The sequence below is a fragment of the Macrobrachium rosenbergii genome, chromosome 6 (assembly GCF_040412425.1).
Source record: "Macrobrachium rosenbergii isolate ZJJX-2024 chromosome 6, ASM4041242v1, whole genome shotgun sequence".
Taxonomy (NCBI): Eukaryota; Metazoa; Arthropoda; class Malacostraca; order Decapoda; family Palaemonidae; genus Macrobrachium; species Macrobrachium rosenbergii.
The window spans coordinates 29,916,021-29,939,674 of record NC_089746.1 but is presented as its reverse complement, the minus strand read 5'-3'; the positions used below and the strand labels follow the sequence as shown (position 1 = coordinate 29,939,674).

Sequence of the window (23,654 nt, the reverse complement as noted above, 5' to 3'; positions counted from 1 at the left end):
TGATTTGTTATAGTAAAAAAAGTGAACATTGGTTTAGAGAATAACAGATAAAAATAGTAAATAACTCATGGAATTTTAGAGAATAACAAATATAGAAAATTAACTTACGGATATTGTATGTATCCATAAACAGCAGCAGAATAAATTTACAACATTTGTGCATGGTTCTTTAAAAGTTGTAGTGCAATGTCTCATAAGCTTTTGAGCATCTTACAGTTTTACCGGAAAAGTAATGAAAGACTGCTCATACTGGGAGTGGGACACCATAAACTTATTGAATTAGAGAACTCATCCAAATGGTGGAAGATTTTTACTTTCATTTATTGTGGCTTTGATTATTAGTACCCACATTGTTAGTATATACCCAAACCCTAAGCGTCAGTAAGTTTCAATACTGTTATTGAAGTGTAGAATTTTAAATGATCATTACATATATTAATTGCAGGTAGTGAGCAAATTTTATGCCATGATATAACCGGCAATAAAGGTTCTTTATACCTGCATAGTTTCTGTCTTTTACTTTAATGCTGTTCCAGTTTGGTATTTATCACCAAGTTATCCAATTTTAAGTTTCTGTTACCTCAGTTTTCTCCCTCATTTAAGAACAGTCAGCCTTATAAGTATTTATAAGTGATGGTGCTTTAATTAAACAAGTGCTAATGCTTGGACATGTGCTTGATATGGGGCTCCAACAGTGAATTAGTATCTTGCATAGCTCTTCTCTTTGTCTGTTTAGTATATAAAATGGAAATTGCATTGAAAGAAAATTGTAATGTAGACATTCTTTTTGCATATTGCCTTTGTATTTCAGACTTCTCAGAATGATATTTCCAGTATTGCACTACTAGAGGAATTCAGTGGTAGTAAACTAGGAGCAAGAATACCAAAATATTAGGCCATCCACATAAATCTTTGGGATTTGTGAGTCAAAGTGGACTTACTTCATGAAATTGCTTATTTATGTACAAAGAAACTTAACATATGCACACTTATTATATGTTTGCCATTTGTATGTAGTCTGTATCACATTATTACCATCAGTTTATAATAGCCATTTGTGCACATAGTCATTATTATTATTATTATTATATTCAGAACATGAACCTTAATCATAAGGAACAAGTACACAGGGCCATTGACTTGAATTCAAGCTTCCAAAGAATATGGTGTTCATTTGAAAGAAGTAAAAGAAGGTAACAGGAAATACAGAAAGAAAAGAATTGGTTTTTATAAAAGAAAACATTTTTAAAAAACAATAAATCAACAAATTAATAAATAGATAAAAATGTAAGTAAATTATTAAAATACAAGGAAAATTGTTTTGGTGTTATTGGTTGTAAATTTAGAATGCATGATACATAATTTTGTCAAACACCACTGATTTTTATTTTTCAGGAAAATTAATATTAATACATTGGGGCTTACATGCGTTGATATGCTTAATTGACGATGATTTGAAACATTTAAAATGATGTCTGTATACCATTTGGTTTACTGCAGTAAATGCAATTACGAGGTAAGTATATGTAGGTAGAAGACCTTTCAAACAAGTGGAATTAAATGTGAGTACTGTATCAGCTGTGTTTTCTCTGTTGCCTCATTTTGTAAGTAACTCCTATTATTTGGGATGAATCGTACCTACTCTTAAAGATAGCTTATATCTGTGCTGATAAGCGAGGAGATATAAGCTATGCTATCTTTAACAGTAGGTTAGGTAAGTATCCAAATAGTAAATTTTATTATGAAAATTTATATAAGTAAATTTTTTTTAATGAAGTGGTAAACATTTGGTGTGGATTTTTTAAATAAAAAGGAATGTAATACAGTTCTAAGTTTACTCCTTGAGGTTTTCTTTGGTCAAGTTTCTAGGCCACATTCTGCTCAGGCTCTACTTAAAACAATGATGCCAAAAGACAAAAGTAGACTGATCTACAACAGTGAGTCTGGCTCCTTATAGGCAAGTTAGTTGGTGGAGGCTGAGAATGAGATCTTGCACTGTGATTAACTGATGATGTTTTTTATTTTAGCTTAAATGGTTATGCTGTTGCAATCTCTATGAGCAGTTTGGATGATGCTGACTGCTTTCCTGGTATAATGAATAGGCTGCTTGTATTTTTTGGTGAATATTTTCATTGGTTGAGAGATGGCTGTTGATTTCATGGCCGCATTGGTGTTGCTCACATCTAGGAATGCTTGTTCTTTTGCCTCTTGAGGTTTTGGAGTCATAATCAGCTGTGGGTCTAGTCAGTTTTATTCTTTACTATGTTATTTCTTAGGATGTCAATTTGATGTACCTCTTGCATGTTCTTTGTAACCTTTCTTGTGCATGACAGGAGTTTCTTTGCATGTTTCATTGTAGTCATACTCACATGTTAGCTGGGATATATATATGCTACATTGGTCTGTTTCAGGGGATCCCTCAGTGGTGTACCTATTTTGGTAGTACTCTATATGGTGAAGTCCAGCTGTGTATTAACATTAGTGGTAGTGGTAGTACTCTATATGGTGAAGTCCAGCTGTGTATTAACATTAGTTGTGGAGCATCACTATATTGTGATCGAAAATAATGATTAAAAGCCACAATAATATAATTGATAAATTGTATATTTTAAGACATAAAAATATACAAGAAAGGGGATAAAACGAGGGAGCTTTAGACCGTTTTGCAAACGTCCTCTTCAGCTGAAGAGGACCGTTAATAAAACGGTACAATTGTATATTTTTTGTCTTAAAATATACAATTTATCAATTATATTATTGTGGCTTTTAATCATTATTAACATTAGTGGTAGTGATGTAAGTTATTGAAAAAGGGAGCTGGCCATTGCTGCAGAATTCAGCTGTAGTTCAAGCAGCTACATTCTTGAAATGTTCAGCAGAGCTGATGGACTTCATGGATTTCCTTAATTTGTATAAAAGCATTGTCAGTATATTGTGCATAGACGTGTGGGGTTTACAGATAAGGGAAAAGACAAGCATCTCTGCCACACACATCTAGAAATTTTTTTGCTGGTAAGCATCGTATCTCAGGCCACCCACCTTGCATATAAGGAGCCAGACTCACCATTGCAAATCAGTCTGTTCTCATCTATTGGCATGATCATGCTTAGTAGAGCCTGAGTAGGACATGGCCTAGAAACTCAAGAAACAATTCCTTGAGAAACACCTCAAGAAGTAAAAAAGCTATTCAGACCTTATTTCACAAGGAGTAAAAATCCTTTGTACAACCTGTATCTTATTTCAATACTGGATCAAGTCTTCCTTGTGAACATTGGAATTACTTTCCAACTTTTTTATTAAAAGAATTCTGACCAACAAATGATTAATTCTCCTTTTTTGAAAGAATGACAAACATAGGAGAATTATTGGAAGAATACAGTAAAAGAGTAAGGGTAATTGTAAGAGACTGAAAAACTTTATACAAAAGAAGGCAGCAGTTAGATAATTCCACTTGTTTGACACAAGTAATAATGTCTCTTCTATTGCTTTCATCTGAAGATTCTGGGGAGAAAGGACATTCCTGCCACTTTGGTGAAGGGTGTTCCAGATCCCCAGAGTGGAGGGGATAGTGATCGGTTTGAGTCCGTCCAGGCTCCGGAGCATGGTGCTGTGTTAGGGGCAGGAGATGGGTATCGTGGACGCAATCAACGACCAGTATTTGGGGCTTCCCAGGGTAAGTGAAAGTATATTTGCATTAACCTTGCTATTTAACATTTTTGCTTTATTTGATTTAATTGTATATTAAATTTTGATCTCTACTTTGTAAATCACAGGAAAAAGTTTCTTTATCAGTATTTCTATTATAAATTTATTTGTCAGTTTTTTGGCTTTATTAGAATGATTGTTACTGGGTACTTTTAACCAGTCTACAGTTAAAACATAGTTGTATGAATTGGCTGACACTAAACAGTGTCAAATGGATTAAAAAAAAATATTGGAACACTTTTTTAGCAGTTATTGCATATGATACTTTGGGTTTCCTGCCTGAAAGCACAGCTTTTTACCTCTTGGACTCCTGATTTGAGTTTTTATGAAAGATGTAGCAGTATTGATGCAGTGAAATAGTGTGTTAATCAGAAGAGAAATAAAAGTAAATAAACCTTTTTTCAGTTGCATACAGGCAGTCCCCGGTTAGTGGTGGGTTTGGTTAATGGCGATCCGGTTTTATGGCACTTGTCTAGTGACGAAAATTGGCAATTTTTGGCGTTGAAAATCGCCGATTTCTGCTTATCGGCACCGATAATTGGGTAATGGCACCAATACATACCTAACAGAGGCGCTGATAACCGAAAATCAGTGCTTTTTGGCTCCGATAAGCCCAAAAAAGTGCCAGAAATCGATGATTTTCGGTTATCGTCACATCCCCAGAATGGAATCCCCGCCGATAACCGAGGACTGCCTGTATTGATTAGATTTGAGTATGGTGCACATTATCTGTTGATTTTGGTTCACTCCCAGAATATGATGATATTTTTTCCCACATAACATTCAGTCTTGATGATACCAGTCTAAGAGAGTGCAAGAAATGATTAGCATAATTTTGTAAGTGATGAAAGTGCAGTGGAACATTGAACGAAAGAGTTTTATATATTTTCAGGCAAGAATGGGCCAAGTTTAGTGTTGGTTGCAGCTGCCATTGTTTGTGTACTAGCGTTGCTTCTGCCAACAGAAGGTGACCATTCAGACTCGAATATACCAACATGTTTTCATCCTAGTGCCAATGTCAAAATTGCTATTTCCTTTGCACTTGGTAAGATGCTTTGAAGCTTTTTTTTTTTTAGTGAAGTTTTTGAGGCTTTATAGTGAGATTTTACAATTAATTTTTATCTAATTGAGTGAAAGTAATGTTGATCTACCCAGTAACCTACATAAGTATGAATCAGTGTTTTACATAATTTGAAGCTAGACAAATACAAATGCTTTTCAGGGACTTTTAATCTGCCAGAGGGAAAAACTAAAGAATTGCTCAACAGGAATACAAACCTAGGCTTTCATAAATGGAGTTTCTTGCGCAAGGCATGCTTCGGCTATCATTGACTCAAAAACAAAATCCTGTTGCCTAGGCCTGTGCCCTCACACAACCTCAGGTGGCCTAGCTTGTCCACTATTCTCAGTTGTCAAAGTATGTGGTTGTCGTTGACTCTCTCCCATTTTCGTTGCTGAGATTTCCTTTGTGTGTGAGAATATCTTGGGATTTGTTATCTTCCATGTTTACTGTGCTTTTGTGCCTTCCAGTAGCGAAAGGTAGTCGCTGTGCAATGTACTATGTTTTTTAAGGGGAAAGAGGTCTTTTTAGTGCTTTTCTCTTTGTGGTGCGTGAGCCACATGGTCAACCTCCTTTTGTCAGAGAGTCTTGTACATCTTGTGCAATCCCCCTTGTGTAAGATGGGTACAGTGGAAAATGTCTCCTTTAGCTGTTGATCCACACTCAGTGTGCATCTTGTGTAGGGGGAGAGTGCATGAGAAAAGACAGGTGTGACTACAGGTAGTGCTTGAGTTACGATAATTCGCCTTGCAATAATTCGATTTCGGGATGGGTGGGATGGGGTTAACAATTAATACTGATAAGACAATATTTTGAAAATATTTTTAAATTTCGCACACGATGGGCGCAGGCAACAGCGTACAATCAGGCAGTGAGAGAGACCAAATTACAATAGACCCACTTCTTTTCCTCCATCTCTTTATTCTATCTTCTAGTTAAATAAGTTGAAAAAGTAAAAGAGAATGATGAAAGTATTGTTGGTAACGTTATACTGTAATTGTTGCGTAAATGTGTACAGCCATAAACAACCAGAAGAGGAACAGCTTTTTACTAAGAACAATCGAATCGGATAACAACAGCTATTTTGCTTGCATTTCAACCATCGTATGATAGTAAACAATTACGCTGAAGATAAGGGAAAGTGCCCTCTTATCTTTGAGTCCATTATATACTCCATCATGTGTTATAATGTTAATCATTACAACACACTACCTGGCCAAAAAGACCAACTAGAAGAGAATTCTTTGATATTAGTTTAGTCACCATGGAGCTCTGGTAGACCATGGAAGGTAACTCCTTGAGGAGTTACCAGCGACTACCAAAAACAGGTTTATCCTTCGTCAAACCCTGTTTTTTAAGTAATTTGTATTTTTCCTAACATAAAACCCTGAGGTCTTTACATAGGGGATTTACTCTCAGCGCAAGCTGGAGCCTACCGTTTAACTTGAAACAAGTTGGATATTGGTAGATGGCTACTGACGTAAGGGGAGGAATCCCCTCCATCCAGTTGGTACTTTACCTTTTGGCTCAGGAAGCAGAATGAGGGGTGGCTAGAGGTGGGCCATTTATGTAAAGACCTCAGGTTTGTTTGTTAGGAAAAATACAAATTACTTTAAAAATTTGTCAATTGTTCCTACAAGTGTACAAGGCCTCGGTCTTTACGTAGGGGAGACATACTCCTTGGTGGGAGGATTCTGAGCAAATCTCTGAACTGACTGGTAGTTCACCTCACCTGGGCCTCTTCCCTGGTTATGTAAGATCAAAGGAAGGAGACCCATGCCTCTGATCTGTTGAACATGTGTGATGTTCAACTGCCAGACTTCTGGGCCTTAGATTAAATGGAAGGTAATGCCATTGATTTAAAGATAGGCTTGTATGAACCCATGATGTTGGGGACAATAGAGCTAAAGATAGCCAACAGGTATTTCCGTTGTCAGTCCCTCTCTCTCCTTGCTAGAGAGAGGGTAGGAGTTACATCTATTAATCCAGAAAGAGTTAAAAAGGAGGCGAATGTGGTCTGGCTTTCTGCATTAAAAATTATATTTAAGGGTGTATCAGACTTACTACCTTATTTACATTTAAATATGTTCATTGCATTTATGGAATAATCACCACATTCTAAGGCCAAGGTCACAGTTGGTCTTTGTATGTCCAAATCTGCTGTTGAAGAAATAGCAAAAGAGCAGTAACAATGCACATCTGCTACCTGGATCCTGAGGTCCATGGCAGGTAAATGCCCAGCAATTCTTGATTTTGTGGGATTGTTAATAGCTGTGTAGATTTCCAAATGACTTTCCCATTAATGCAAAAATGCCTTGTGCTGATTATTATAATTACAATTTTATGTTTCATCCTTATTTCCTGGTTTTATTCTTTTGGTGATTATTAATTAGATTCTGCACCTCACCAGGTAGTTAGTTTATTATTGGATTCAGCCATTCATTTTATTTGTAAGCAATTATAATTTCCTTTTTCTAAGAATTATACAGTCACTACCTGACTTTCAAATGAGTCACATTCTGGATGGCCGTTCGTATCTTGAATTGTTCGTAAGTTGGCTTTTAATATTTAGTGCATAATTTGTTGTTGTTTATCCCTAGTTAACATGGGAGTCATAGATCACACTATTTTCACTATTTTTAAGTCATGTAGAATTATACAGAATTACTTTGGATATATTAGAAAGGTAAAAAGAATTAAATATTTTTTCCTTGCTTTGAAAGTTATGAACTTGAAGAAAATTTTCAGGAGCAGCATCTAACATTAAAAGTTCACAAAATAAACAATGCACTCCGCCATCTGTTGACAAAAATACATACTAAATATTTCCTGTTGGGGGGGAAGGAAATACAGAAAGTGGGAATTCATCAAAGAATGAGTCTTCTTGTAATTGTAGGAATACGTGGTAGTTAATTGCGAGAATACTTGGGATATTCAGGGAAGGGGTTAAAGGAACAGGTTTTTCTTCCTAGTGCTCTTGTGTTCTTTGCAAAGATTTTTACTAGCAGAATAGGTGTGCAGAGCAATATTTGAACTTAAGGGTGGGAAAGGGGAGTGCTCCAAACACAATTTTAACTTGTGACCCTGCAATGTGGTGACTACATTTTGCAGCAGTTGGTGATAGTTTCAGAAACCTTTCCTGTTTCTGAAGGACCTGGTCTGAGAACTCTCCAGCAAACCAACTTAGCCATAACCAAGATGGCAACAAGGGGTCTGAAGGAAGACTTGACCTGAGCTAGGACACTGTGTCAGCTACCTTTAAGAAGGAACCAGTGGCCAGCTCAGTCTCTGTATTAGAGGAACAGGTATAGGACGATGCTTACAGTATCCTGAAGGAGATTTATTCTTTCTAACCCTACAGTACTAGGATGACTAGATTATGTAATAACCTGCCAGAGCCAGTACAAAATAGAATTCCATTGAAACCAAAAATTCTGGCAACTTGGGTGAAAGAACAGACAAGAAAAAGGTCTGAAGGATGCAGTCTGCTGGAGGCACATCCTGATGGCCCTCACTGAGTGGAGAAGGCTATCAACATCATCAGAAGAAAGCAGGGTGAGAATAGTTTGGGATTTCAAGAACTACCCCTTTGTACTAGAAGACAAAGTCTTGGCCTAGAAGACAGTCCTGGCCATGAGCTTAGGGAAGAAGTAAAGAATCATATAAGACTTACGGCTGGAATGAGAGACTTTGCTTTAATGGATGTGGAACTGACTGACGTGCTTATATAAGGTAACAGTAGTAAGGGTCAAATTCATTAACGAGGCATAAATCAGGGCTAATAGTGGTCCAGGATGAGAACCTGTTAGTCACATCAAGCAGCTGTAAAGGGCAGAGGTAAATGACTTGCAAGGGTGGCAATAACTGCTGCAGCAACTTCTGAAAGTTCATTTCCCGAGACTACGCTTGATAACTTCCACCTGTGAAGGTGTAGTGAACTTGGATGACAGTGAAATTGCTGATAGTAGGGCTACTTCATGATCCCCTCCAGTTTTTTTTTGTTAGAACACCTATGTTTTCTTCTATTTGGACTGCTAAGACGGGTCATATTGAAGTTTCAATGTCTACAGACTCTTAGATGACATTTATCCTCACCTTATGGCAGAGCAAGAGTTGTTTCTGAACCTCATTACGAAAAACCCAGGATTCTAACAAACTGGGTTTTCCATGATGAGGTTCAGAAACCATTCTTGATGTGTCCATAAGGGGAGGATAAGAGTCATCTGAGTTTGTAGACACAAACTTCACTACAACCTGTCTTAGAAGTCCAAATAAGAGAAAACATAGGTATCCAGACTATCTCATTCTGCCCAAGCTGCTGGGTCCAGCAATGGGGAATGTTACATGCTTGCCAGACGAGCCTTACAAACCTCCAGTTGAAGGAATCATCTGATGAACCCTACCTAGGGTGTTAGCCAGTACTTAGCAAACTCTCAGAACAAACTTTGCTACAATGGTGACCTATTGCTAATCTGTCCAAGTGAATACCAGCCATGAGAGATTGACCATGCTGCTAGGGCATAGGAAGACTGCTTGTAGCTTTTAAGAATTCTGAGCCTCTCCTTGCACCAGAACCATCTTGCCTGAACCCATTATGTGGGCAACCCAGCCCTTGCTCAAAACACCACCTGAAAATATTAGTCCTAGAGTAAAAGAGTAGGAGCTATGGGGCCAGACACATAAGGAGGGCAGTGTTGTTGCTGAAGGGAAGCAAGCAGTAGTTCTTGTTTGGTCACAACTCTCATCATCATCATGTTTGGCTACACTTAGTGAATGTAGTGAAAGGGAAGAACTGAAGTGCACCCTATAGAGAGGATAAGACAATAGTCTTTGGTTATGTACTCACTGAGGGCAACCTGTGTGCAAGCAGCAAGCCAAACTTTCCCCAAAGAATCTTGTTAAAATTCTGAAGCCATCCAGAGGGTCAAACAAGGTGCAAAGGAAATGGGAACTTCCTTAGCAATGGTTCTGTGGCAAGTGAAGGCAGCCTGGCCTGTGGAAAGCAGTTCTGAATTTGATAAAACTTTTAAAAATTGCTGCTCCAGCAAAAAGGTGATGAGAACTCATAGGCCAGTCGTAACCCATGCTGAAACCATGACCCTTCCTATGGATAGAATCCAAAGACAACTAGGGAGCTTAAACATCTTGTATTCCTTGGAACGGCAACCAAAGCATCCTGTAAAAGATGTGAAGGTTTGGTTATGTTGAAAATATCTCAGACCCAGTTGAGGATCTCCAAAAATGAAATATTGGGCTGGAGTGTCTGCAAATCCTCCACAGTTTCTACATCCAAGTTCTTAACAAGTAAAATGCTATCCTTGGATGAATTAAGTCTGGTTCTCTTAAGAGGTTTAAGGAGTACCAGGCAAAAAGATGAAGCACAGAGTCCTGAAGGGCCAAGAGTCTGAGACTGTATTTGAAGCTGCACATGTAGACGGCCAAGCAAGTGACAAGAAGCTGGAGGGGAGTAATAAGGAGGTTAAGTATCATTCAAAGTTGCAGCTGAAGAGGATACAATCAGGCAATGGTACAACTCACAGTTGCAAGTTTACTACTGAGATTCAGGAGAGCTTCATTGGAAAGACCTGGAGAGCAGCAACACATTGTGGTCAAGTTGGGTGACCAAGAATGCCCAAGTAAGGAAGTCCCCTGGGGATCTAATCCAACTGAATCAGGAGGTTAAGCTTCTCATTTGTACTTCGATCAACTCTTTGGCACAAGTGGTCTTCAGGAACAGCAAGGACCAGACTGGCAACTGAATGTCATGAAAAATGAGGGCCTGTGACAGGCAAGGAAGAACAGTGAGGAAGACAATAGTTGTTCAAAACTGAGCACATGGTGGACAACAAAGGGCAAAGCCACAAGAGAAGTTAAGTACTTTGTTCTAGCGGCGTATGCTGAAGCAGTCAAATACCCTGGAGCCAAAGAAACATACTCAAGTGTGTACACAAGAGCAGACAGGAATGAGTACACTTGAGCAGTCTGGTATACAGGGACAGGTGGATATGCAAAGGTAGGTGCATACATCAGAGCTGGTGAGCACTAAGAAGTCTGTGACATAACAGGATTCACAGATATGGGCAGTGGGAGAATGGGCAACTTCAGTGAAGCAGGGGTACCAAGCCCAATCTGCAATAAATTCATGCACAGCCAAAAACTAGTCATGGAAAACAAAGACAAAATTCTTCTGAGTCACGCCAGAAAGGATCTTCAATGAAGAGGAAGGACTGGGTGGAATCATGTGTGGAGATAGGAGACAATTATGAGGAGTAAAGTGGAGATCGAAGGGTCTTAGGTGACAGGGAACTTGGAGAGGGTGACTTCAGCAGAGGAGCTTTTTCACATACGATGAATTTCAAGACTGTAGATGGTCAACATTTCTCACCGGATGCAAGATACTCATATTCCTGCCTCTAAGAGTAGAAGTTGAACTGTCCAGGATACAATTCACAAAAGTGTAAAATATGTAAATTCTAGGCAAGCATAATTAGTATGCAATAATTAATTAGAGAAACAGAAATGAAAGCCAAAGGTAATTGTTCATGTGTAATGTACTGGAAGCCAAAAATATTGACTGAAAAAATAAGACTAAGGGCAAAACTTTGTTTTCAAAGGCAAAAATATACAAAACCAAGCATAAATAACATGCTGAACTTGAACGAACTCCCTGAATTGTGAAATTACTAAAATACAAAAACAAACCAACACAAACAAAGTGGCGACAAGTATACCACTGACCTAAAGTCAAAAGGTTCTACATTCGCAGCAGATTCACTAATATAATCAGAACACATGCAATTGAAGTAAAATAATGAAAAAGTGTGTGAATGAAAATGTATGGAAGGCACAACACAGTAATGGGCAACCAGTGACAGTCTTAGGAAGTCATGGAGAATATTAAGTATTGTAAAAAAAAAATGAATAGCTTTAGTGGATTTGCTTGTCCATGAAGATGAGTTATAAGCATTTTTGAAAACATCACTATTTACAGGGTTTTAAGAAAAGCCTGAGGTCTTGCTATATATCTTCCTAATGCCGAGTGTGCATTTGGATCACCTATAAATTGATGTGTTGCTTGCTATGAAACATTCAAGATTTATCAAAGACTTTTGCCCTACCTTGAAGAGCAGTTCTGTTTTCTTTAAAAAGCAGGTCTATGTTTTCTTTTTTGTAGTTGTAGAAAGTAATGTAATTAACACTGTATATTATTAATCATTTTAAGGCTTATGCCATATTACAGTATAAAGAATATAATTTAATTTACTTAAATGTATATAGTTGCAAACTAAAGTATTGACCATCGATGGTTGTATTGATATATCAAAATTATTTTATTTCAGGGATGATTACATTGGCAATATTGAAACGTGGCTGACAACAAGATATTCCTTAAAAATTACATAAATGGCTGTTGGGGAAGATGAGGCTGTTAGACTCAGTACAGTATATGCAACTCTTTGACTTTGTGTTAAACTAAAGACTTTTAACATTGAGCTCTTTCTGATTACGGTAACATGTTTAATAATGCGCAGTTCATCCACAATTCAAGTATTCAGCTATTTAGTGTTGTGCAGTTCATCAGTAGAGCACTTTTTATATTGCATAATATCCATCAAGTAATGAACATAATTTAAGACATTTCAATTCATGTATTTTAGAAAAACTTTTGTCAATAGATCATGTATGATAAGAGAATCTAAGCTCATTTTTTATAATATAAATATTCTGTATAAAATATTCTTTTTTACTTTTATGTCACAATGCTGTAAGAAATATCAGTTTCTATTATCATTAAAGATTTTTTAAATTCAAACATTGTTTTGTAAAGCTACCACATCCCTCCTGTAATATCAGCAAAGGTATAATGATCGGAGTAAGACAAGTTTCTTAGCAAACCCTGTCAATTAAGAGATGAAGACCCAACCACTGCAACTTCGGAGGTCCCTCCAGTTTCACAAAGAAAGTAGATCTGGGTGGTAGGTGCCAAACAGGGTCTTCATTTACAGCTGTTTCAGAAATTATTACACAAGAGCCTTATTGCAATCAACAGGAATCTACATTGGTGGAAACTGAGAAAAATCAGATGGAGTCTAAATTAGCAAGTGGCGTAGTGAAGACAACACAGAATATAGTTGGGACCATATTCTAACAAGCACTTAAGGCATAACCTGTTTATGTGTCAGAAACTGTTAGTTATTGAGTGTCTGCCAATCTAGCTTAAGCAGTAACCCTTCAAAGCACCAGACCTAGTGTAACCTACATTTACACTCATTTAAGATGTTTATCTGGTATTCATTTACTTAGACTAGCCTAAAATATAACATTACAGTTATTGAACACTGCCATTTAAATTCTCATTCATGTTCGTATCCTAACATAACCTTACCTACTCTATTAAATACTCCTCCAGGTGTGTGTCCCATCCCTCGGTCGATGCGTCTGAGAACAGCATCATGTCCAGAGGGGGAGTATGCAGGGATACTCCTATCAAGAGGTTCCTGTCGTCCATCCACCAGTGGAGGTCCTCTCTCACCTCCTCGGAAAGAGGGATGAGAAAGGACTGGGGGTCTCGGTTCTGGGACCAATACTCCTTCAGTCTCCATTGTAGAGACCGCAGGTGTAGAAGCCCATGAGGTACCAGCTTGTCCAACGACGACAGGTGACCGATGATGACTTCCCATTGCCGGGCTGGCTGCTCCTGTCGTGACAGGAACAGCTATGCTGCCTGCCTGAACCTGCTGATAAGAGAGTCCGTGGGAAAGACTTTCACTGCTACCGTGTCTATCAGCATGACCAGGTACTTTATCCTCTGCTTGGGGGTGAGATCTGACTTCTAGAGATTCACCATGATCCCAAGATCGTGGCAAAATTCAAGGAGTCAACCCCTGTCCTGCAGCAACTGTGAGCAAGAGCTCGCCAGGACGAGCCAGTCGTCGAGATACCTCAATAGACATATCCCGTGCGAGTGGGCCCAAGCTGACACAAGAATGAAGACTCTCATGAATACCTGGGGAGCGAGTGAGAGCCCGAATGGGCCCAAGCTGACACAAGAGAGAAGACTCATGAATACCTGGGGAGCGGGTGAGAGCCCGAAGCAGAGTGCCTTGAATTGGAAGGCTGTCTCCCCAAGGATAAAGTGGAGGCACAGTGAACCCCACATATTCGCGGGGATGCGTACCACACCCCCACGTGAATAGCTAAAATCAGCGAATACTTAAAACCCCTCTAAAAACACTTAGAACTGCCCATTTTGATAGTTTAAACACAAGAAAAACCCCATTTTAATAGTTTTATCACAAAAAGTGCATTTATTCATGAAATTATCACAAAAAGTGCATTTATTCATGAAAATTATATGAAAATACAGTAATAAGTGAATATTTCTCAGTGAAAAATACTGTGAATGGGCGAATTTTCCACGAATAATGGGTAGATGTGTTCCACAGAGAAACCCGCGAATGCGTGAGTCCGCGATTAGTAAGAATGTGAATACGGGGGGGGTTACTACTTGCGAGAGGACAGATGAATAGGTATTTGGAAATACACATCCTCCAAGTCCACCATAAGCATGAAGTCTCGTTCTCCCTGATGGAGACAAGCATGGATCGCGCTGTTTCCATCATGAACCGAGTCTGGCGAATGAATCGGTTCAGGGGAGAGAGGTCTATGACTGGTCTCTATCCCCCTGTGGCTTTCTCTAAGAGGAGGACATGGCTGGCACTTCTTGCTGTAGTGCGGAGTCCTTCAGAGTTCCTTGGACGTACTTGCGGAGATGGACCGGAGTGTAGGTGAGGGGAGGCCAAGACTTGAAGGGTAGTAGATATCCCTCCCGAAGGACATCCACTATCCAGGTCTCGGCTCAGTGTCGCTGCCATGTTGCCCAATGGCTCGACAGGCACCCCACCACCTTCAGCAGCATTTTGGGGGGAATGCCGCCCCTAGCGTTTCCCCTTCTTCTTCTTCCCCTTGCCCCCTTTTCCGGCTGGAAAGCAGGCTGAAAGGGGCAGGAAGACCCACCCTTTCTAGAGGAAGAAGGAGGCTGGGTGTTTCCACGGGATCCCTTCGAAGACTGGGACTTCATAGGGGTCGAGGAAGAGCTAGCCTGACCTGAGGGCCTGGCCGCAGTGGAACGAGAAGATCCGGAGGTCTTGGCCACTGCCTGGTGGACAAACCGGTTGCTGTCATCGGCCCGGCGCTTGTCCACCACAGCGTCCACCAACTCTCTAGGGAAGAGAGAGGCGGAACCCAGCAGCGGTCCTGGAGAAGCAAGAAAGAACAGCGTCCCTTCGCTTCAGGACCAGGTTAGCCCACAGGTTTGCCATCTGGTGGGCGAGGTAGGAGATGGCCCTACCTCCAGATTGGCACAGTCTCTGAAGGCAGAGTCCTCCCTGGGTATGATAGTGCCCGAGGAAGCAGCCACCTTGGATACTGAGAAGGCTGCCATGGCGGTGGCTTCCAGGGTTGCGGCTTCTTGCTGAGAGAGGGAGATGCTCTCCGCAGTAAGTTGCTGCAATGAGAGACCCGGATCTAGACGAACCAGGTCCGGGTCAACCTGCTTAGGCGGCAACAACCTCTCTGACGGTGAATAGAAACGCTTCTGGCAAGGCAGAGGAGGGGGAAGAAGCTTGTCTGAGTGGTTCGATCGGAGAGTTGTCCTGCCCAGACACAAGACTATTCACCTGATCGAGTACCCCCTCGGCAAGTGTGGACCACGGCAGCCCCACCGAAGCCTTGGGTTCTTTCTTGGGTTCCCAGTAGGATTCGAGGTGCGACGGATGATCCAAAGACGAGGCCGTGGTCCCTTCCCCGAGGTGGTCGTGCTGACGAATCAGAGCAATTACCTCAGCAAACGTCCTCTGTATCTCAGGGGTGTCTGCATCCTGGGGAAGAGGACCCTCGAGTCCTTCCAGAGTGCGGTACTCTCGATCTACTCTCCCTGCAGGAGGGAGAACCTTGGCAGACCCCATGATCCTTCCTGCACCACGCGGGCATAAGACCTGGTCGAACTGAGGACCGGGCCAGGAACGTACGCCCCCGAGATAGAACTCTGTGGAGACAACTCGCCAAAGTTCTTCCTGTCCGACTCGCGCCCCCTGGAAGGAGCCCAGGAGGTAGAGGGGACAGGCGAGGAGGACCAGGCGCTCCCACTGGCCTTGCTGGCAGAACCAACAGGGGCAGTGGACCGGGAGCAGTCACCAACCCGTGGTGATGATGGCAGCCCAAGGCCGAGGAGAGCGCTTTTGCCTGGGCGAAGTGGTCTCCCGAGGAGAGCGGAGCGGCTTGTGCGAGTTAAGCCACGCGCTCATCTCCCTCGAGCCAGGCTGGCCGCGCGGATGTGGCCTGGGACTGGGAGGAGTCGAGCGTGTGGCTGGCTGGCATGAACTTGCGCTGTCCTTTTGACGCGCCCCAGTCTTCTTTGAGGCCAAAACCTCTCAAGAAGACTGAGCAGGGGACCTCTTTTCTGCTTCTCCAGGTGTCCGGACCCGAGGGACCGGTGCACCTTCCTGGGAACTTGGCTTGGTACTAGAAATAGTACCAGCAGGAAGAGTCGAGGCACCTGGATGTGCAAACTCTTTCTCTCGCCCCACGCCTGAGTCTGCACAGAGAGAGGTTTCTCCCATACCAGACTGGGGTACTCTGGCTTCCTTAGAAACCCGAGTACTCGGAGTGACTCCTGAGTGAGTGTCTGACGCGGACCCGCTGGCCTTAGAAGCAGACTTCTTTGGCACAGCAGGGGGAGTGCGAACCGTGGTCTGCTGCCCTTGGCTCCCGAAACGACTGACCCGGTGGTCAGCGCAGTGGTTCCCTGATCCGTGGATCGGGAAGAGTCAATGAGAGATCCCACCGCCTTCCCTGTGGAAGGAGGCAGTCCCTTAGAGGTCTCGGTGCGAGACTTCTTAGGTGGGGGAGAGGCAGGCTTCTTCTTCCTTGGCTGGGGAGCCTCGGAAGGAGAAGAGGAAGAAGAGGCAGCAGATGACGACGAAGACACCTTCCTCGTCTCTTCTTCGCCATCTTCCTCAGGATCAAAGTCAAGTCCCCAACCATGAAGGAGCAGCAGAAGGCACAGGAGCACCAGGGGGGCCACAGAAGCAGGAGCAACCAGGGGGGGCCACAGAAGCAGGCACAACCCGGGTAGCAGAGATGGTGCTTGGGCCAGCAACTACCGGGGCAGATACAGCAGTGCAGGAGCCAGGAGGGTCCAGGGACGAAGCCAGGGTCGGAGGCACGAGTGGCGCATGGGGAGCTAGGCCAGGCCGAGTGTCAGGGAAGCAAGGGGCTGAAACTGTGGTCAACAACGAGCGTGTGTCAGCAGCAACAGGAGCAGGCATAGTCAAGTAAGGCACCGACGACGTCACCATGTGCGAGGGGCCAGGCAGGGACAACAGGGCCAGGAACCCAGGAGGCAGTGACACGGAGTGGAATGTGGCAGGTGCGGCCGAAACCTGGGTGTCGAGGTGTGAGGCCACCATCACAGGCAGCTTGCCAAAAGAAGACACGGTGACAGTTGTGGTGGTGGAAGCAGTGGCAGTGTGGGTCGTCACTGGAGCGCCAGACAAGTGAGACACCAGGCCCTCCAGTGACAGCACTCCGGGCAGACCCAGGTGCAGCCAGGCAGATGTCAGATCGGGTACCTGGCCAAGAGAAGACGCTTCCACCCCCAAACCTGAGGATAAAGTCGGGTCAAAAAGGGAAGCCTCTACTTGCTCCGGGGGAGGAAATTCACCCGCAGAGAGGATGTCCTGAGCAACCGCTCCCCCCAAGCCTTCCACACCCAATGAAACGAATGAGGAAGGGGAGGGGTAGTCCTCACCCAAGGGAGAGGCAGCAAGAGGGGGAAGCTTGCTGGGAGGGAGAAATGGATCAACCACCACAGGAGTCACCGGAGGCGTGTTAGCCTCGGACGATTCCTTGGCGGGTTTCCTACGGTAGCGTCTCCTCCCCTCAAACTTCCTCCATTGCTTGGGAGACCAGGAACAACACTCGCTAAAGGGGAAGCGCGTGAACACACACGTCCCCTGCAAGTCAACGTTGGATCTAAAGGTATGACATTTCTTGCCTCCTACCCCAGGACACACATGCTGGGGATAGGAGGGCTTAAAGGGTTTATCAACATTCATTCTAAGAATACAAAAGGAAATTTCCCCCCAGGAAGAAGCTCAACAGTCAGCAGAGAGCAAGAGAAACAACATCCGCAAGCAAATTGGTATGTTTACATCCGGACAGGCGGTACTCCCGCCTCCCGGACGGTAGTTAACTACCTAACCACCTTGTTCGAAAGTTCGACGGCCGTTTCCAGCCTACACTGAAAGTAATTCCTAATGTAAAGGACCGACGGTTTGTATATCGTGTCGGAACAAACAGCTGATGAACATGGGAGGGGGAAACCACTGGGACAGGGACTGACAAGGCGGCTGACCCAGGTCCACGTGAATTCGAGTAGTAGGACAACAGGCCACCCAAGGTTGGTAACCCTGATAGGCCCAGAGATGCCCAGAGACCATCCATCTTCTTCACATCAGTATCTGAAAAAGTAGAACAAGATGGAGGCGCATATGCTCGTGAGGGGGAAGATGATGTACCCCCCAAAAAGAGCAGAGGAAGCATTAGTAGGGAAGTCTCCTGACCCCTCTCCCAAAACTTCCATAGATGAAGCTATAGAAGTGTGAAGGGGTAAAATCTTCCAAAAAAGACATAGCAACTGGAGGATATGGCAAAGAGGAGACGGAACAAGAAAACCATGTGATCCACCCATCAAAGGAGGGGACCCCTTCCAAGATGGAGCCTCCAACTTCCTCCTATGCTGCCTCTTCTTGGCAAAAACTCTCCACTGTTCTGGAGGCCAAGAACAACACTCAGGGCATGGATTAATGATATTACACGTATTAGCTCTAAATTGGCTACACGTAGAATGGGGATCAGTCTCAGTCAATGCCAAAACACGAGAGCAAGGGCAATCTTCAACATCAGGGCACATCCTCTGATGCTTGGAAGGCCTGGCAGAAACTGGAGGCTGGGATGATTTTTGAGGATGCATGATCACACACAAGCACACAGCACACGAAAACACAGAATCACCTGTGCAAGCAAACACAAGCACAACAAATTAAGCAAAAAACACAGGCTTTGGAGAGAAGAGTGAAAGCATGTCTTCCTACAAGGGCAGTAAAAAAGAAACTGAGGTGTCGCTTCCTTCCATACATGCCCAAAGGAATTTAATGGTTGCCACCTACGCCTATCGGCCTACCTCACTGCCACCAAATCCTTGTTTGTTATTTTTACCAGTTTCCAGCTGGCGCTACAAGAATTATCCATAAGTTAAGACCCAAGTAGGTTTGTTCCGCATTTGAACAAAGTTACTGCTAAATCAATAGTGTCAGTCATTTATCATATGGAAACTTGCTGACCAGATCAATTTAATTCTGGAACTGCTTTCATCATCTGCTACACTTGGACAACTAGGGCATTTTTCTGTAGAGCTCTGCCCTTAGTAATCTGATTATTCTGGCATTGAAAATTCAGCTCCTGGAAACTACTCTAATAGCTGTGCTGATAAGGTTTGCCTTTATAAAATACAGTTCAAACCAACAAAGTTAAGTATATCTTAGTTTAACCAGACCACTGAGCTGATTAACAGCTCTCCTAGGGCTGGCCCGAAGGATTAAATTTATTTTACGTGGCTAAGAACCAATTGGTTACCTAGCAACGGGACCTACAGCTTATTGTGGAATCCGAACCACATTATAGTGAGAAATGAATTTCTGTCACCAGAAATAAATTCCTCTTATTCTTCATTGGCCGGTCGGAGATTCGAACTCGCGGCCAACAGTGTGGTATTTGAGAACGGAACCCGCTCGCCCAACGAGGAACTCAAACAAAGTGCATGGCATTTTCTGTAGGTTTTTGCTTTTATACCCAACTTTAACAAGAGTACCAACACCAAAGTTTGAAAATTAAACATCAAAATCTTCAAACAAAGAACAAACTCTTATACTTTAAATATGAAAATTTTTGTAAAAACTAATTTTTTTTTATATTTTTATGTCTAAAATTAAAAACAACTAAAACTTAAAATAATAAGTTGAAACAATAATTCACAGTATAATTTATTAATAAAATTTATAACAAAAACTGATAACCAGTTTTACATAATGTTTAATGCTGCCTCTACTTTTTGGTAATCAATAACCACTAAAAATAAATAACTTTATCAAGTCACGGTAAATTTTCAATTCACTTAAAATTTATAAAAATAGATATATTCTATCTGAGACTAGAGCACTGGTAATTTATATTGGAATGACTGTATGAATATTTTAAAATTTTCAAGCCCCTTATTTGACCACAAAGCATTAAAATCTAATAGTTACATTTAATTCAGAACAAATTTCTGTAATAGCCTACTAATCAAACCAAATTTTATTCCCGTAAAGCCACTTTCTCACTTTACACTTAATACAATCATCTAACAAGAGTTCAATTTAAAATGTAACCTGTTACAATGAATGGAGTACATTAATATCATCTATAAAAAGCAAAGTTAGCAACTAAATTATATAAACTGTATATAGAGTATTATATATGCAGCATAGAAATGGATTAAATACTCAACATATAATAGCACTAAAAAGCAGGCATCACCATTTAACCAAAATATGAAAGATATGCAACTGACATCACCATGCATTCACATACAGAAAAAGAAAGAGAGCAAAAAATAAAGTGGGGAGACATTTCCAGTCAACATAAATATGAATACATTAAGGGCCACAAACATGAAAGTAGGCAGTTTTTCTGAAGAAAGGTGTCAATTCCTTACACCGACCTCTTAACTATTTTATTCTTATACTTTTGATGCCATGCTTATTTAATGATAACAATAAAAGTCTTACTCCTTTGTCTGAGCATATCCTAAAGAGAAAGAAAAAACATTCAATATACAGAAAAGCAGATGAGCTAATGCTGCTTATCTTGAACATCCTTTCTCCCTGTTTTCAAAAACTTTTTTTAATACCTTCTTTTTTTGTTGTGACTTTAAGTTACATTCTAGCTGTGTGCTTTGTTGCCACCTGAATCAATTTCAACTCGGGAGTCTTTTGTAAACTTGCACTTGAGTATTAATCTGACATGTTGTTAGCCATTTACTACCAACTCTCTTTATCTTCTGCATTTATTAAACATTCTTAAAATACTGGAATATTACTGCAAATTTTTGGCCTGTCTTACAATAATGTATTTTATTTTTTTACTTCTAAGTGGGAACAATTTTGTCATACCTAGTGATCTTTCAATATCTATGGTTCCTACATCCTAAAATTCAATAATGAAGAAACTCTCTGGATGAAAAAATAAAATTTGTCAAATATATCCTTTAGAATAATACAATATTTCATACTTAAATTTACAGGCAGTCCCCGGGTTACGTCGGGGGTTCAATTTCTGAAGCACGATGTAAGCCGGAAAAGGAAAAGCCGGAACACCGTATTAAAAAATTGCTAAAAATGAGAAATAAAGTGACGAAAGCCTTACCTTTAATCCTTTGGTTGTCCCAATTGATTTACCCTGGTTCCGGTGAGGTGTGCATCCATGACCTTGTAGAATTTTCTCCAAAAATTTACAAATATTCTTCCATCACTTACAGCACGCTGTAAGACTGAAACAACGCAACCTTGGAACATATGCTGTAACCGGGAACATTTTTTTTATGAATATATTTGAAAAGCGATGTAAGCTCGGATGACGTAAACCGAGACCAATGTAACCCGGGAACAATCTGCACTGTCAAATAAATGCTTTTGAGGGGCAATATTTGCAAAATAATTTTTTCCACAAACTTTTGCACCAACGAAACAAAAGTTGTCATATTAGATACCTTGGCTGTATGCAGCATTTAACAACAATACACTTATGGAAAATATGGGACTGCAGTTCAATTATCAAAGAATTTTAGGCCATTTGCACAGGACATATACAAATATTCAACACCATTCTCATCATCTTACCTAAATTTCAGTGAAGTATTCAAAGTGACTGGTAACTGCAATTCATTTTAGAGATGTTCACTATCTATCTTTTCCCTCAAGGAAAGTTGTGCACATAAAATTACCCACTTTGACTTGCTGTTAGTAAATGATCATAAAGTATTTTTTTCATTGAAGTATTAAAAATGCCTAGAGCAAGTGGCTTTACCATAATGCTACCAGTGAGCTAATCTGATTGGATTCAATCAAATAAAGGTTGTTTTATGTACAATAAAAAATTACACAAGAGCACCTTTAATGTCTTACAAATCACAGTTCCAAAGCACACAATTAAATAATATATACTCTATACCTATAAATGAGCAATATGTGATTCTTTTTACAGTATTACAATTAATGCACTGTAATATAGGTAGTCATCAGGCTATAAAATATTGCGGTCTAATTACATGTTATCAATCAAGAATAAAACAATCTTGTTTATTTAAAGTAGTAATCTTGTTTTCCTCCAGTTTTACATAATAAGCAAATACCTGAGATTACAATTTCATGACTCACAGCCTTACACATGTCATATACAGTGAGTGCTGCTACTGAAGCTGCCATGAGCGCTTCCATTTCAACACCTGTCCTTCCTGATGTTGAAGCACTTGTCTTAATGGAAACACAAAACTCTCTTCCATCTTCAGCCTTCTCTTGTAAGCTAAGCTGTACTTCTACATGATCTACTTGTAAAGGATGGCATAGGGGAATTAATTCTGAGGTCTTCTTGGCTGCCATGATGCCTGCTATCCTTGCAACCCCAAGAACATCACCTTTCTTCATCTTATTTTCCTTAACTAAATGAAAAGCTTCAGCTCCTAAGTAAACCTCAGCCTTTGCTTCTGCTTTTCTCCTGGTTACTTGTTTCCCAGCCACATTAACCATTTGAGCTTCACCCTTTACATCTACATGGCTTAACTTTGGTGTACTCTCGGCAATATCACATGTAGTTGGTAAAATTTCAGAGGTGTTTGACACTGCTTCATTTGAAGCACCTTGCATATACGATTCACCAAACTTCTTCCAAAAATTATTGTTGTGATTAAATTCCTCTGTCAATGCATGTTCAGAGCTAAAATGCTTTTCTACTTTATCCAGAGGATTGCACCTGTTCTGCAGCTTGTCTGGCCCATTTGGTTGGGAATATATTTCATTGCTAGAAGATGAAGAATCATCCTTCCTAACTGACTGTGCAGTGTGCAGTGAGACAATATTAGATATACAAGTATTTGACCTAATACATGACAACAAAGATGAGTTAAGCTGCAATCCATGATGGTTACGCTGAGAAGTTCCTTTATCTGTCAATATAAAATAAAAGTAAAAATGTAAATACTGTACATGTTATGCACTTTACTACACCAGTCCACTTATGCAAATTACACACAAAAACACCGGACAATATAGTGGAACCTTGGTGTACAAATAATCCAGTTCATGACCAAATAATCCAGTTCATGACCAAATTTTTGCTGCAAAATTCACGAAGCACTTGTTCAGACCTGTATGGGTCAGGCATGTTGGTTCTACAAGTCAAGAGTGGAAAACAAAGGAGCCTTACATCAGTTTGGGCTCATATCTCACCCAGTGAACATTCATGCATGAATTCTCTGAATCATTTATAATTTTTGTGTTTTTTGGTTTCTTAAAAATATAACTCACCGTGGCTGCCAAGAAAGTCTGTTATAAAAATGAAAAAAAAAAAAAAAAAGGTAAGGATGAAGACATGAAAGAGAGATTATTGCTGAACATGAAGACAGAATACATGTGGCTAATCTTACAAAGGTGTACAGGAAACCAATGTCAACAATCAGTAATATAACTGCCACAAAGAAAGATATTAAGAGGGTTAATGTTGGAAAAGGTGT

General features: G+C 40.9%; 2 protein-coding genes across 8 annotated transcripts in view; one reads left to right on the top strand and one right to left on the bottom strand.

Moving 5' to 3' along the window:
* LOC136839409 (motile sperm domain-containing protein 1-like) overlaps positions 1 to 12,578 on the top strand; it is a 30,106-nt gene extending 17,528 nt beyond the window's left edge. For 4 of the 5 annotated variants that reach the window (XM_067105408.1, XM_067105410.1, XM_067105409.1 and 1 more), the window contains exons 4-6: positions 3,499 to 3,673; positions 4,598 to 4,750; positions 12,106 to 12,578. In XM_067105408.1, the coding sequence (XP_066961509.1) occupies positions 3,499 to 3,673; positions 4,598 to 4,750; positions 12,106 to 12,140 (363 nt within the window). In that variant the 3' untranslated portion in view covers positions 12,141 to 12,578. The remainder of the gene's footprint in view (positions 1 to 3,498; positions 3,674 to 4,597; positions 4,751 to 12,105) is intronic. The other variant, XM_067105412.1, reaches the window with a different exon arrangement.
* A 7,278-nt stretch (positions 12,579 to 19,856) lies between these two features.
* The window catches only part of LOC136839408 (uncharacterized), a 200,424-nt gene continuing 196,626 nt past the window's right edge, over positions 19,857 to 23,654 (bottom strand). For all 3 annotated transcript variants that reach the window (XM_067105406.1, XM_067105407.1, XM_067105405.1), the window contains one exon: positions 19,857 to 23,087. In XM_067105406.1, the coding sequence (XP_066961507.1) occupies positions 22,225 to 23,087 (863 nt within the window). In that variant the 3' untranslated portion in view covers positions 19,857 to 22,224. The remainder of the gene's footprint in view (positions 23,088 to 23,654) is intronic.